Source organism: Nipponia nippon, unplaced genomic scaffold, assembly GCF_047370975.1.
Source record: "Nipponia nippon isolate SJK-2023a ecotype South Korea unplaced genomic scaffold, ASM4737097v1 scaffold_2, whole genome shotgun sequence".
Lineage (NCBI taxonomy): Eukaryota > Metazoa > Chordata > Aves > Pelecaniformes > Threskiornithidae > Nipponia > Nipponia nippon.
Window position 1 is genome coordinate 67,062,512 of NW_028262336.1, and position 16,698 is coordinate 67,079,209.

General features: G+C 41.3%; 1 protein-coding gene across 9 annotated transcripts in view; it reads right to left on the reverse strand.

The window, feature by feature from the left end:
- Positions 1-16,698, reverse strand: part of NAXD (NAD(P)HX dehydratase) — a 50,675-nt gene that overhangs the window by 14,453 nt on the left and 19,524 nt on the right. For all 9 annotated transcript variants that reach the window (XR_015704748.1, XR_015704747.1, XR_015704744.1 and 6 more), the window contains one exon: positions 12,263-12,371. Coding sequence is in view for 4 of the 9 variants with exons in the window: in XM_087757674.1 (XP_087613800.1) it covers positions 12,263-12,371 (109 nt within the window). In the remaining 5 variants the exon portion in view is untranslated. The remainder of the gene's footprint in view (positions 1-12,262; positions 12,372-16,698) is intronic.

Sequence of the window (16,698 nt, forward strand, 5' to 3'; positions counted from 1 at the left end):
GTATGTCAACTTCAGTAAGCCAGTCTTTCATGACACTTCATTTTCTAAAACCAAAAAACAGATTCCCCAACAGATAAGGAAGTCTGATGGAAGACACTGGATCTCAGAAGTCCTTCTCCTTCCAAACTATTCTCTTAAATTCATTATGAGCAATCCATGGAACTAATTTTGCCAAAGTTCTGTTCCCAAAACAGTTAAGGTTTGGCTGCTGCTGTTATTGTTTGGCCCCTTTTCATGTTTCCTCGTAACTGTCATTTTGACTACTGGTTCAAATTTCTATTTTTGTCTATATATCTATCTTACAAAAGGCTAAATCAAGAATCCTGAAGACCCATTGTCCACCAAAAGAATGCAAATGTAAGAAGAAAAAAAACGCGTAGAAGCTACAAAGCATGAAAGTATACGTACAGGTAAATAGCTTCTGGAAGGCTGCGTCACTGGTACGCTCCAGAGAAATAAGACATTTCTTCCTAATAACGTTTTGAGTTCCTACCTCTCCAGCACATCCTCCACAATCCTGAGACATCTGACCTCTGCTCTGAAGAGAAATTTCATCTTGCTAAGTAAAACCTACTGGGCCAAGCAACTTTTATTGCGTACCAGGTCTCTGAGGTATCAGTTTCTATTCTAACACACCGAGTGATCTTTGCTTGCTTTCTCTCCTTGTAAAACAAATAATCAGGGGATAAAAAGTCCTTTGTCTTATTTAGAAAACTCATTTTTTATTTAAAAACAAAAAAACAATCGCCCAAACAAAAAATTACCGTAATTATTTTCCTTTCCTCTTCCTTCCTTAAACACAAACAGAAACTGCTTGGAGACAGACAGGGAACCTTGGAAAGGAAGATCTGGGGAGGGAGGGGTTAATCCGGATACCGTAATAAAGCGGTATCAGAGATGAGAGAGCCCCCGTAGGACAAGCACCCGTTTGAAGGGCACAACAGTCACTGGAGAACCTCTGTTTCCTATTGATCGCGGACAGGACCCATCTCACCTGCTGCCACTTGAAGGTCAAATGGCTCACCACTGGAGAGCAGTTCAGCCCATGCAGCTTAGACACCGCATTTCGGGCGGGATGAATCTCCAACAGACACGTGTCCCTCCTCAGCTGTCACTGAGGGAGCAGAGACACTTGACTGCTTTATTTTTAAACACCAAGAATTAGGTGAGATGAAGCCCACTTTTAAACACTCCATTACTGCAGATACTGTATAAAAAAAAATAATTTGTCTAAGAGGTGTTTACAGCAATAATGTCAACATCCTCTATGCAGAGTATTTTGTTCCTGGAAGCAAAAATCATTTTTCAGCTGAACCTGTATATTTGGCATGGACTTTCCTGGTTTAATACTTGTAGCACACAGAAGAACCTTCACTGGTAATTGCACAATTAACACAGCTCAGACTAACTTTACTTTCGCACCAAAATGCATTTAACGGTTTCTGATAGGACTCTATGTATGAGCAGGAACCATCTGTTCAGTTTTATCCCATGTAACAATTACTTACATAGGAAAGGATTTAGAAGAGAACATTGCTAATTAAAAATACTAAGAAATGGTACTAAGACAAGACCTGAAATCCAAATGCCACACACAAGTAAACAGCAACACATACAGGTATCAGTGACAAAACCAAGACATCGCCCCCTTCCCTTCAAACAACACTTTGAATATTAAGATTTTGGAGATACTAGCTCCAAGATATCCCAGTGGACTACCTTTCTCTGCACAGAATATATTACACCACAACAGCAGTGGTTCAGCTTGGTGCAGAACAAGGCAGGAACGCTTTCTTCACGCGATTCCCAAGCACTCAAGGACATCCAGAAATGATGGACTGGACTCTCAGGGCAACCTTGGCACTGGCCACAAGTACAGAGGACAATGAGGAGGAGAGAGTGACACGCTGCTGTCATCCAGCCTCATGACCTACAGACACACTGGTTAGCTAAGATATGAAAGACTGAAATTCGGATCCTTCCCCTGCGATATTCACAGCCACGCCCAAATTTCAGCCTCCAACCTTTCATGCAGAGAGTCCTAATAACAGGGGTTTGGGCAGTCTCTTGCTAGAGATATTCTGCTTTGTATGAGTTAGCTGAATACTTGGTGACTCTCCGAAACAGCGATTCCACAGCCCACAACATTTGAATGAGAAAAGGGAAACAGGTTCCAGCCTGCTGTGAATAAAATCAGCAATAACGAACTGTATTACAAGACTGCAGAATTCATGCTACAACAAATCTGTAACAAGACTTTCCTCGCCTAATAACTGAGGACCAAAGATTAAGTTTCTACCCTAATTAAGCCAAGGTGGAAATGACCTGGGATTCATACACCCCATGAAGGTGCTGTATGGGACAACCTCCCACACAGTTATCATTTTTTAGTGGCCCCAAATACTCGACATTTAGGAATGCCCAAAATAATATTTCAGTGGTTGCAATTTTTGGTGGAGGTGGTTGAGGGGAGGAGAGCCAGAGGGGGTAAAATTAACCTGAATCTACTCCCACTCTACTCTTGAAATACACAATTTCCTGAAAAATCTTTGTTCTGTGACTGGGTGTCCAGGACTTGTATGCAAGCAACCTACTCAATAATAACGGAAAAAGAAGTTGTGTCACAGTAGAAACCAGTGCTCTGTCTGGGTAAAGGTAACCCTTTACTGTAACTGGGAAAATTTACAAAGTAAGGGCAAAGAATTTGTGTGTTTTAATTAATTCTTTTATTATCATGGAAGCTATTCTTTGAAATGCAATGCATTCGTTTTTGCAGAAATCTGTGTTCTCTGTCCCAGCTTTCACATGGGAATCTTAAAATAAGATTCCCCAAACCAAATTCCAATCTTTTAAAACAAAACAAAACAACCTGAAACCAAAACACAAAACCCCCAACACACTGAAACCAGAACAACAGACACATGAAATCAGAATCATTCAGGCTGGGAAGGACCACGGGAGGAAGGAGCCTGAAGGAAGGAATGGACAGCCTACTGCTGAAAGAGGGCACAGTAATACAGAAAAGCATGACAGGATTTATCCATCTGATAGCCTGTGGCTGTGCTATGAAACACAAGATTCACCTGCACTGCACTAACACGGACATCCAGGACTCTTGCACACTTCCACAATTATTATGGAAAAAGGGAATGGGCCGAGGTGAGTCAGTGCAAGACACTGGCTGCAAAAACCAGCTAGGAGGGGAATAAGGGGAACACGAGAGGGAGGAATAAATTGCTATGGAGCTTCTAGGTACAATCAAAGGATATCTAATCAGCCATGGAAGTCTTCATAGAGCAGCCACCCTGAGGCACCAGGAGCAGATCGCAAGCGGTGCGCTCACAGCGAGCACCCACAGCCTCTAGCAAAACCCTGCAGTTCGTCTGGACTTCTCCACCCAAGTCCGTGAGCCAGCAATAACACACATATCCTATTTACTCTGCCTGCATAAAACAGCATACAAGTTGGTTCTCCATGGCTCCTCAGAAAAGACAACTATGTACAGTTTTGCCCACACCTGACTTAGATATACTTTCCAGCTTTTTTAATTAGATGTGGATTGGCAGCGGGATGCCTGCAATGACTTTTAATATATTATTAGTTGTACCACTACTTGTGCTTTTCCTGATGAACTGGTTTAGCTACACAGTAACTTTGGCATTTGGTGTTTGCAAAGGGAAGAATCAGGAAATTAGAGCCAGTCGTTTTAATAAAAGATTGAATTTTAATGAAATAAACAGAAAACCGCAATAGCAGCGTATATAAAGCAACATCTATCCCACAACAGTAATTAATTTTCACTAAGAATGCATCACACTGTCATCTTTCTACCTTGCAAAGGACAGATACTGCAGGCAAAGTTTCCTTTGCTGACACCTGCAATGAACGCTGCATTTCCTAGGTCCCTTCAAGAGTCATGTCTTGGCCTACTCTTGGCAAAATTCCTTACCCATGTGCTCGAAAAGAAGTTCAAGCTTCAGCATGCCACGATAATGGACAGCATTGACCACAATGACACCCAAACATTTTAGGAAGCAGTATAACCTTGCCTTCAGCCCATCAAAAGTGCCTTCTACTGCAACCTACAAAAGCCAAGTATGTAATTAAATCTTCTGCTAGACGTTCAGGTGAGGTCCTTTAAACAAGAGTTTGCACCCATACAGCTTGTTAATAACCGGTTTTCTAAGAGAGAGTATTATCCTCACTTGTCCAAACAGGTAACTGCCAGACCTCCTTGGCATCTGGGCAGTATGTGCCTTGCCAGTGAAATGCTCTGCCTGCATTCACACATCTAAAACTCCAGTCAGCTGAGGCCTGCAGAGCAAGTCAATGCTATCCTATACCATACACTCCTCTGGCAGGGTAACCACAGGCCTGCCCATAGCCCAGCAGAGGCTGAAAGGCCCATTCTCCAAAAGCTCCAGTGCTACCTTCTGGAATGCTGGTTACCTTAAGGTGCCTGATAGCGCAGTTTAGCTCCACTGCTCCAGTCCGTGCTACTGATTTGACAACACTGGACTGACCGGGGCTCCTGGCTGACTAAGCTGGAGTCGCCAGACTCAAGGCAGCAAGAATGACTAGCGTCTGGTTTCATAGAGACGTGCAAATGTGCATAACCTGGCACTGGTTAGGTCTCACACAACCTTAAATAAACAAAAAGGAGTGGCAGCCCCTTTTACAAAGAACCCTCTACTGAAAGCTAGGATCAGAAACTGCTGTTGAAATGCCACCTATAATTGCTTGCATTTTCCGCCTGGATGCTGCTCTCATCCAACAATCCTGAATCCATGGTTTTGTCTGGAACAGAGAGATAAAAGGGAAGAAGTAGCCAGAGATTTCCCTGTAAATGCTGCAGCTGGAAGCATTTCTGCACAGCCCCCTCCCCAAGGTGCCCGGGAGGAACAAACAAGTTTGACCCCAACACACTGCAAACCAATTCCTACAAATTGGCACTGAAAACCCTAGGAAGCATTTCTGCGTTCCTTGCTTCAAGCCTGGATAAATGCAGAGTTAGCAGGGACTCAGCTGCACAGAGGTCAGGATGCAGCTCTGCAGCAGAGATGCTTGGAAAATGGGCTTGGCAAGCAGAAGTTTGTAATCTTGCACAGCTAGAGGTAGGCAAATATCCCAAGCCCAGGCTATGCTCAAGGCTACAGTCAGGGTTGGCGGGGTGGGGGGGGAGAAGCTTCCCTAAATAGAATATATTTGATACAGGAGGTTTTGAAAATCATTAAAAATGGAGTTCCACTGTTTGAGATTCTTTACATTAGAGCTGTATTTTCAGTAACTGGTTTTTTTGTTTGTTTTTTTTTATTTATTTACCCACTGGTGGAAACATGCAGTTAACTCTGCAACGTGCTTTCCTTAGTTCCCGCAAAACTCATCCTCCTTTCAAAACTCAGCAATGGCAATCAAAATCTCCCTTTGTGGGCAAGATTTCTATAAATCACCTTTAACTAGCCTAATTGCCTCAGTTTTACTTTATATACTCCTGTACGCATAACTATCACTAGCCCATTAATCACTCCACTAAGCTCTCAAACCTCACATGAGAAATGATTAACTGCTGACCACCACTCCTACTATTTGAATGAAGAGTCGCATAACAAAGATGAATATCCTTTCTTTGAAACCAATAGCTTCTTTATCTCATGGTTTATGCTCCATTCAATTTATCTGGGTCTTTTGTCTTTTAACTGTAGTACCACATGCTAGGCTCTGTTTTCCAAAACAGATTTTCAGGTGCACAGGAAAATACTTAATTTCGGCCAGCAAGAGGGTGAGGAGGACTCTAAAAGAGTACCCCACTACATCATCAAGCTCATTAAGTGCTTTGGGAAATGGTAAAAGCTCTTGTTACAACTAACAAAGGCAAAGATGCTGTAGATGGCAGCTAACCAAAACTGCTCTATTCTACTTTAAAAAAAAAAAAAAAAAAAAAAGAGAATGACCCACTTGTAGATTCCCTCTTTGAATTCAAAGTAGATCACTTGCTGTCAAACTTGGAACAAAACTGCAGCTAATGGTTTCTTAATATCTACCTCAATCATATGCTAAATTCTTAAAGAAGTGACATAATCAAAAGTAATGCCTGAACATAAGGAACACAGGAAAACAAAGCAAAAGCCTCTGAAATACTGTCCCAGTTATGCAAAAAAACAGCACTCCTTTTTAGTACCCCCCCAAATTAATGATCAACCAGACACCACTTGAGAAGCTACATTTATACACTTCCATCCCTAAACACATCCAAATCCAGTTTAAGCAATAAACCTGTTTACTTCAATCCAAAGTAAAAAAATCTAAATCAGAATAAAAAAAAGGCACTACATTTTCTCAGGCTGTCTCATCCACTGAACATTTGCACTCACAAAGCAAACTCTGCAAGGTTTCCAATTTATGGTTGATCATGTTAATGTTAGATTTGGCTTAAGCTATTCATGGTCAGCTGTTGGCATTTTGTCTTAAAATGAAACAAATAAACATAAACTTAAAATGAACTCTGGAATTTATCACTGCCAATTTCTTTTTAGGGTTTCTAGCTGAATGGTGCTCAGAATGAGTTGGAAAGGTATCCAATTCCAGCATTTTGCTTACAAATCCTTTTAAGTATCAAAACCGAGTTAAACAACAATATAAGCCTGGTCACAGAAGGCAAATAAACATCCCACTTCACTGTGAATGACCTTCATCAAGATCCATTACATATATTAGAAAATGAATTCTGCTTGCAAGCTGCATAAACCTGTATTTAAGGTCCTGTTAGCATATTTTCAAACACTGTTTTTCTAATCAAGACATTTGCAAGGAAGCCACAGAATACTAATTGTTCTTAGCACAAGCAGCAATAGTTCTTAGCATAACCAAGAAGATCTCTCTGCCTAGAGCTGGCGTTCCCAAGCTTTATCCACACCAGTACCACCATCACAGAGGAAGAACTGCACCCTATCCCAGCAACTGCCTCATCTTAGGTGAAGATGGCCACAAATCCTGACTCTCATCGGGCTGTTTGAAAGCAGTGAAGCTTGGCTAGTATGAGAGTAGTTTTTCATTGGATACTACTTGTGCATCAATCTTGGAGGCTGGGTGAGGGCTGAGGAAAATACAATTTACACACGCATTCTCCCAGTGGGTGCGCGTACATGCCCCCTGGTTTTTGCCTCTGCAGTATGACAGGCACAAGCTCTCATCCACCTCACCTCCTCCTAACTGAAGGCTGAGAACAGAAAGTGGTGCGTCCTCGCTGCTACTTCAGTTCCCTATGAACTGCCAAATCCCCACAGCAGAAATCTCCAGAGGACATAAACAGGGCAGGAAGCAAATGCACGTCACACATATTGAAGAATTGAGATTCTGGTAAATAATTTTTCTGCTAACTTGAGTCGACGTGAGCAGTGATTCCAGAGTAACACATCCTGTTGTTCATATTCATACGTGATGGTAGGTACCGCAGACAATGCTACTAACCTCTCAGCTGCAGCATTAGCCTGGGATGCTTCTTGGGTGTCTTGTACTTGGTACAAACAGAACCCGGGGGGCTGCTCAGGTAGCAAGAAGAAAATGCTTCTCAAAGCCCATAGCGGCAGATTTAGCTTTAACAGACTGCTATGACAACAAAAGGTGGCTCTGTGTTCTGTAGCCCTTTTGAGCTTGCAAAAACTAGTGCAGATAGTGTATCGAAGCACCTGGTCCCGTTCTCACAATTTATTAAGGCTGTGAAGTGTTGCCTAAATCCTGAAGGCGCAAGGCTTGAAGGGGAGAAATTAATGCAACTAACCAAAAACAAACACAGAAAGGCTGATACCTCACAGTTGAGGTGGAACTGAAAATCCATCTGAAAGAAAACTTCAAATGGGCTCTCTCTGGTCACACTCAATGGAGGTGATGATCCATGATAATGGCCCAAACCTCTCCCACCCTTTGCTAGACCTTAACTACAGCCAAGACATTTCCACACCACCTTAAGATGATGTCACTAGGGGTGGAAAATGAGATTTCTGCAATTTATATCCCAACAGATAGCACAGATCTTTAAGGGCAAATGACTGACTGAGGGTAGTGTTGCAGGGTGAAGGGGGTGGGGGGAGAGAAACAGCAACAGCACTGGGCAGAAATGGCAGCTAGGCAGGGCCTCAGCCAAAAAAAAAAGAACCACCCCGGCTGGTATGCAGGACATTTTCTTGGAGCTAAAACAAAGACTGAGAATTGAGCAAGAGGAACAAGTATGCAGTTTGAGAACCCAGTCAATTTTACCATGTAATCTGAGTTGCGCAGAGCCATTCTTGCTATTAATCGTTACCTCTCTTACAGGAGGGAAGCAAGCACGCTCTGCTGCAAACGCCAATCTTAACTTTGCTGCTGCAAGACAAAACACGGCAAGACTGGAGTGGCAGAGTCCAGGATTTGGTGCTACCACTTCAGGGAGAGAGGCAAGGAACCCAGCAATGATTCCAACGTCAAAGTCTTACTTCAGTTAAGGACAGGGCTCTTCATAAGGATGAATGCTTTTCTCTACCTGATCCCAATAGCAACTACTATTCCACCAACAATTCTGTATCAGTCCATTTGACCACAAAGCCAGTAACGTACCCAGTGAAGATTCACCAAACTCAGAAGCAGAAATTTTGACAGGAACATCACATTCATGCCAGAAGGAGTAGGAGGAGAAAGGAGATGACAAGAGGCTGGAAACTGATACAGGACACAGCCAAGCTCGTAACTGCCTCACTGCTGGGCAGCAGCAGAATGCAGAACATCCTGGAGCATCAGGCAGCATCGTCTCCTCTCCCAGAGGGCTACGCAAGGAATATAATACTCTTTCCAAAGTCCTCTTGGGAGCTGCACTTATCACCCTGCAGGAGAGCAACTGGGTTCTCTCACAAATCCGAGGAACAGCTCTTGATGGTACACGTGGGAATTCTCCTACTTCCAAGCCTCAGGCTACAAGAAAAATCAGATCAGGGTAAGACCAGAAGTGCAAAAATCCCTTGAACAGCTGAATGAAGAACGCTGTGGTGGGTAGATAGAACAGGGACATAATATTGCTGCTGTGTGAAAAAAGGAGAAGATCCAATAGCTTTGGAAATAGGCGGCTTCTAAACATTGACAGAGGACAGTTGTAGGGACCTTGACCTTGCTTCCACGCGGCAGCTAAACTCTTCTCAACAGAGTCTAAGCCACCACCAGCTGCATACCAATGGAGGTGAACTTGGGGAGGTAACAGTACCGTCATCTCTGGCCAGAATCAATCATGGACACTGAAAGAAAAAACAGATGTCCTGATGTTGCCTACAAGGAAGCTGGCTGTGGTGGCCAAGTTTCACAGCAGATGTGGGACAGCATTTCCGAAGTTTGACGTAGAATGAGGAGCAGAGATGCTCTAATCTGCACACTCCAGAGCTAAGAAGTGGATCAGAAATGTGGTTTTGTTCCTTTCTCTTGAAGAGAAATGGTTTGGACTGCTTACTTGCTCCAGAGTTGGAGGGTCTCCCTAGGCCAAGACTAGGATCGACACATCTTCATGGGATCTAGCTGCACAGCTATTAGGACAAAACAGGTGCTTTCTTTAGGAGATTTTTCTGAAGCTGCGGCTCCTGGTTCTGCAAACCCATGTCTAAAAAGCTCTGACAGAGCATAAACCCTCACCCAGGCAACTGAGGAACAGCATGTGAGGGTTTTGGCACAGACTCACAAAAGTGGCATATGAGAGAGGGATATAACTTGTAGAACTTGGAATATAACTTCTTGGAACAGGACTTGTAAATGGAATTACAATTAAAACCAGACAATCACAGGAAGCAAGTAAGTATGTATTCAAAGAGTATCACTATGCTCAAGAAGAAATTAAAAAAAAAAAAATCAAAAGGAAACTGATCACAAGGTGCTGCTTTTTCATCGGACTGTTAAAAGGACCTGCAATGCCACAGTGCATACGCTGCAGGCATTAAGCAAGAGGGAGGCAGATGATAGATAGTAAAGATGCTGAGGAAGCAAAGCATTCTCTGGTCTGGAGAAAGAAGATGCACCGTCTGGTCAACAAGTACTCGCAACTATTCCACAATAAAACAGCATCCATGGGCTGTACACCAGAAATTGCAGGTTACTGCATTAGGATCTTAATTTCTCAATGCTCAGAAGAGAGAAGCAGCTCAAACACTGGACAAGCACAACTGTTGGCAATGCGCTGGCACAATACTGACAAGAACCGACGTAAGAACAGCATCAGAGAGGTGACAGTCCACTACGCCTCAGCACTTTAATGGGGCAGGAGGAGGTAGAGGGGAATCTCTCTTCCATCCTCACTGCCACTCTGAAACAAAAAGCAGACACTAATCTACATCTCAGTGCTGTTTTCATATGACAGCATGCCGAGGTTAGCTTAAAGGGAAAACAGAAAATTATATACCAAGCCAGCCTCCTATAAAAGTTTAAAAAAGCAACACTATCATCACTTGCTTTTTTTCTTGAAGGTGAAGAGTGATACAAAGCTTAAAATTCACTGTTGAAGCCAAGAGGGAGACTCAGCCTTTCCTCAGCACAGAGAAGAACTAGTCTTCCTCAAGCGGGCAACCAGGGTTCACTTGTGCCCAATTACACACACTTATTAAAGCTTTTGGCCGAACAGAGAATTTAGAAGATTATGGTAGCTGGATTAAGAAAAAACAACACTGGATAACTAACGAACAGTTACATAATTACAGTGAAGACAAAGAACTTGAGCTTTAATGTGACTTGAAATTAATAAAGTCAGATCCACAGCTCATATGAACATGGCTTAAGATTTTAGTCTGAAGTAACTTCCAAACGCCTTGTTTTCATTGGCTGGGTTTGTTTCTTTAACTTTAAGCTAGCTCACACAGGATGGCCAGGCTGAAGTAAAAGTATGCTTGTAATTCACTAAGAAAGCAAAATTATTTTTAACAACGATGGGAAGAAAAAAAAAAAAAAAGCAAACACAATCAAGGAATCTTCCAGATACTTCTGCAATACAGATAAGAACATTGACAGATATTTATAAAACCCAGATGGAATTCTGATATAAAAGCAGCTTATGTTAGATATCTTAAGATATTCTAAATAAATTCTTATTTTCTTTTTTTTAAAGTTGTTTTCCTTTAGAAAAAAACCTTAAAACCTCTTTTAAAACCAAGGAAAACAGAAAACTCATGCCCCCCAATTTTTTTTCTGTAAAAAGAATTCTGAAAAAACATTTTCAAAAAAGAATAAAATCTCTGTTGAAATTTGTCATTCAGAATAGCATTTGATTTCTTGATCAGCTTTAATAAATTCCTTTTTTCTTTCTTTCTGAATCCACGCTCTTTATTAGTTTTGTACCTTTAGATCATAAACCAAAGATTTTTTGGAAGCAGAAGGAGAGTTAAAGAAGTGAAGAGCTCCAATAGCAACTTTCTCTAACAAAAGCCTAGCAAAACCACCCTCCATAGCTCTCAAGGTATTCTAAACTACTTGGATAGTGTGGTCTCCAGTCTCTTGCCTCCCCTGTTTTGCAATTTCACTGTGTAACTGTCAACATTTCTGTAAATTACATTAATTCCACTTGTTAGTACCACTGATTAATTCAGTAATACTTCTCAGGAAAAAAAAATTAAAATTGTGCAAAATCAGACTGACATTAGACTGAAAGATATGCTTTGAACATACAAAGACGTGTTGACAGTAATACAAGACATCATCTGGAAGACAGTGTAAGTACATATTATTTAGAGTACAGAACTGTCTAAGCTCCTGTTTTCAGCTCCCCACTAAGGCTTGACAGAAAATAGGATTACCTCTTTATCCAGAGTAGAAATCTCCAACATTTTATAATTAAGAGTATTATTTCTTACTGCAAGTGGACACAGTCCCTGTTCTTCGGTACCTCTCCTGATACAAGTTGTCAAATACGGTTCCAAAAATTACGAACTCAAATTCATATTTATGTTCTTACAGTACAGGTGCTTTGCACCTAGGAAAACACAAGACCCCTTTATCTAGAGATGCCAACATCTATTTCTCAATTAGCAACTTTCACAATCAAAAGCAAATCAAAACAACCATACGGGTGCCTAAAATTCCGAGTGATGCTTACAGTATAATAATGAAGACCATGACTAACAGCCATAATTTTCAGTCAACGATATTTTATTAAATCTGTTATTTAGTAACCCCATTAAAAACATTTGTGTAATCATGTAAAAGATAGGAAATTGGTTAATAAAATTGAACAGGAAGACACAGAATAAAATATCAGCATACACATTACCTTAGCGTTCTCAAGTAGAACTTCATCTCTACCTAAGCCAGGTCCTATGACAACTGAGTGTAGTCGTGGTAACCACTTCTCCACCTCATGGACAGCATTGGGACTATCACTAAATGGAATTGGGAAAAGAAGTCAAGTTTAAAAACGCTTCATTTCAGCATTCTCAGAATCTGAGTTAAAGATACAAGACAGAAAGAGATATTTCCTATCTTGAGCATCAGGCAATTTTATCCTCCAAACTACCAGAAATCTGTGACCCAGGAAATATGGAATGGTGGTCCAAATAGCTAAAATGAAACATTTTTCTCGATTCATTCCTTTGGGGATACCACATAAAAATGAGGAGGTAATTGCCAAGTATCCACTATGGTTGTTACAAAATGAAAAAATAAAACCCAAGCAGGAAACCAACAATTCTTACAGTCTGTCACAATTCCCCATTTAATGCTTCTTTGCAGAGATTACACCTTGGAGAGAGATCCATCATCTCGCAGGTATATACTGCAGCTTGTTGGAAATGATGCAATTATTTATTACCTTGCATGGCAAAATGATCAATCTACTCATACGCTTTTTTTGTCAGTTGCTTCATAAGCATTTGTTCCAACTGAATTATGGCCAAACCGTCCCCTTTCCCCAAAAGGCAACAGGAGAACCTAGCTATTCAGTAAGGGTATGATCTGCTTGTAATGCTTAAGATTTCTGTAGCATTCACATTTTGTCTACATTGGAAAAATGAGAAAATCCACTGCCAAATATAGCTGCCACAATACAGCATTCAGCCACTGACCAGAACTGTTTATTTTGTTCTGATCAATTTTGTTGTGTAAATAGGTCAGAATATTTTGAAAGCACTGCCCACTGTCAGTTAATCCTTACTGACAGTACCGAGGGAAAAATTTCACCTCCCTCCCTTCCCACCTCTGACATAAGTGACGACAATAAATGAACATTTTAACTGAAGCATGGGGGAATAAAGCTCCCTATAGGCTAAGCAAGGAGGTACTATTTGATAGCGTTACTCAGAATATTTTGAGCTTGCAATACTTCAACAAAGCTTTATTATTACGGATGAAAGCCCTTGCATGTTTTTCATAACCAACAGCTGTACGGATGGGACACACCACTTGGGAACAAGTGTTTAGCTCGCGTCTGGCAGAATCAGCAAATTCCACAACGATTTCTGCAAGTGCCAGGCAGGAGCCCAAAGCTTTTGCAGCTGCACGGAGCGAGGCAGCCCGCTCAAGGCCGCAGGGATGCAGTGCCTGGCCGCAGCCCAGCGGCCCCTCCGCTGACAATAGCTGCTTCAGAAATCCCCGGCTGCAGCAGCGCCGGCTCCCCAGAGGCGCCCCGTGCTGACACCACAAAACAGCTCTGTCAAAACAAGGCTGCTGGGTGGAAGCGATGACCCGCTGCAAGGGCAAGGGAGACAACGAACCACGTGAGGACATCGGTGTCCCTGAAGCACTCCCCTGCTTAGCAAGCTGAAGTTGAATTTCCATTTGAACGATGCAGCTCCCTCCCTTCTCCTCTAACTCACAAGGAAACAGCAGTAGCTTGAGAACTGCCAAACAGCTCACTTTTTTTTTTTTCTTTTCTTTTTTTTTTTTTGTGTCCCTGCACAACCACCTATCAGTTTATGATGTAGATACAGGCTGGAAATAAAAATGATTCAAGAAATATTTAAAGCACTATTAAAAAAAGCCAGTTCTTTTATATGTGGTAGGTTGAACATGTGAAAAACTGTCTGTGAACCAAACTCTAATAAAACGTCACCATTTCTGAATGCAGACCACTTTTTTATTTACATGCTGAAACTGATTTTATCTCTAAAAGAGCAATATATATCTCAAATATATATATATCTGAAATAAATATCTCATATATAGCTATATATCATACAGATATAAGAATACTGCTATATATATATATAAGAATGTTTGAATGGATTGGATTCAAAATACCTTTGGATAGTAGAAGCCAAATATATTAAATAAATGTTGCATTAAATATAAGCTAAGAACAGAGACATAGATAGTACCATAACTGCTCTGCTCTTTTACTAAATATCTCATGCAAATAATCTTACGGTAGGAAGTTTGCCAACTTATTTATATTCAGGATTGAAATAAGATAATTTTGTCTCCAACCCAATTGATAATGTGCACTCTTCAAAACAAAGCCATCTCTTGGGAAATGAACAGTCCAACATTAAGCCACTGCTGCTCACTTTGCCTCTGGTAATAATAAAAACCTAGTGTAGAGCTTTTCATCTTCAAAGCATTTTACAACATTACGTTCACATAACTCCTTTGCAACTTCACATCAAGAAGCAACCCAAGGCATACGAAGGGCCAAGAGATTTAAAATGGTGATAACGACTATTACATTGCAAAATCAGCTATAAAAACATGCTGAAAAATAACTGATGGATTTTGATTCTTCATAAAGAAAGCAGAACAAATACTGCCTCAGAGAAGCATCATGCCAACTTCACTTCTAAGATACCTAATGTCGACAACAGCTGCAGTTATGCAGCTAAGGAAACCATACAAATATCCTGTGTCTACAGCTTCCCTGAAGTGGAAGGGCTATCGTGTCATCCTATGGTTTATTCCTACACACAGACATCAACGTAGTAGCATTTTAAAGCTGATAGGGTACAAATCATCAACATCTAACTTTCTTCAGAAAGGGGTGTCACCCTGAAGGCTCCTGACCATGCGATTTAGCGCAAAGACAGACACTCTTCCAGTGCTTAAGAGCTACAGCCTATACACAACATTTAAACATTCCCAGAGGAGTTCTCCGATGCTGAGGTCAGCTGGCCTCTATACCCTCAGGCTTCAGAGCAGGTAATGCCCAAGCCGCCTACCAGGCACAGTCCCCAGACTGTGGTGGGTCCTCAGCAGTGGAAGAAGTCGTTGGGAGTGGCTAGTTGGCGTGGGCCAAATACCTTGCCAAGGATTGTCTGGGTAATTTGACAGGACAAATAATCATGTTCGGGTACCTGGGAATAAATATTCCTTGGCAGTGTTTAGTTTATTACTGCAGAAAAAGCCAGTGTGTATTCTTGTTTGCCTGTGGATCAAAAACAGAAAAAAATCCAAAATACTTTGGGGGTACCAGCACAGAAAGCAAGTCAGGTCCTCAGCCGTCCGCTGTGTACAACGCTCACACAAATAACGTTGTTAACTTCCTTTGTCCCTTCATGCCAATTTCTCCACCTGATTACTAACCTGATTTCAAATGTCTCCATTTAATTATCGCCTCCACTGCCCAAGACATGCATACACAATTGAAATTAGCACTGTATTTTTTTTTTTTTTTTAAAGTATCTAGAAAGGTATGAGGTATGAAGAAGACATCCCTTTGATCAAAGAGATGCAATCTTCAGGCTTTGACAGAAAGGGATCAAGTAAGCAAGAATCAGTATTGTCTTTAGAGATGCAGAGCTGTATGATAAGTGACTTGGCTTTTTTCCAGAACAGGAATCACAAATGCAACACATCTACTCTAAAGCACAAAGCTAAGATTAATATAAAGAAGAGCCAGAAAACCTCTTGCAAGGTTTCACAAGAAAATAGCATTTGAACTTCTGAAAAAAGGGTAAAAACCTTTGAGAGAGACTTAGATTAACTAAAAGTCAAGGATTTCCCAAAATAAAGCAAGCTTTTTTGGAAGGTGATAGGGCAAGAGATTGGGAAACAGTCTGGCTTTCCCATAATTTGAAAATACAGACTGCACCATGGACGTACACAACAGGAGTAATTTGGAAAGCCGAATCCAAGCAGTAACACCTGTAAACACGGAGAGCGAACGACAATACCATTGTGCAGATGTGTACAATTTAAGATTCTGGTGACAGACCACAGTTGTAGATTTGCAGGGAATACACAGATCTTCAAACAGCTACTTAACTTCCAGCTAACCACTATGTGTTATGCGAGATGTCATCAGATGCCATTCTGATGAAAATCTAGATTATGACAGCTCACTGTTGTTCAATCAAGCAACCAAACAACACTCCTCCAAACCCCAAAAGCTTCCTCAAAGTCTTAGCTCATCTGGAAAGCAACCGATAAAGCTCTGACTGCATACAGAAACGAACTATCACAGGATAAACACGAAAATAACAACTGCAAGACAACAGAATCATTAGTAAGGAAAACTGAAGGAGCTTCTATGACTCGTCTCATTCCTGTGAAGTTTAGTAGGCAAGCAAGGGTCTAAAGCTAATGTCAACAATCATCCAATCAACTTTACACATCATCCATTAGTCAAAGCAGATCTAACCAAATAAGCAAGCATACAGAGTCTCACAGGGGGGCACTCCATGAAAAAAGACCCCACAGATGTTTACCTGATCAACTTTCCTTGGCTGTTAGTGAGAGATAGAAGAGAGAGACAGAGCTTCACTCAGCGGAGGCTGAGAA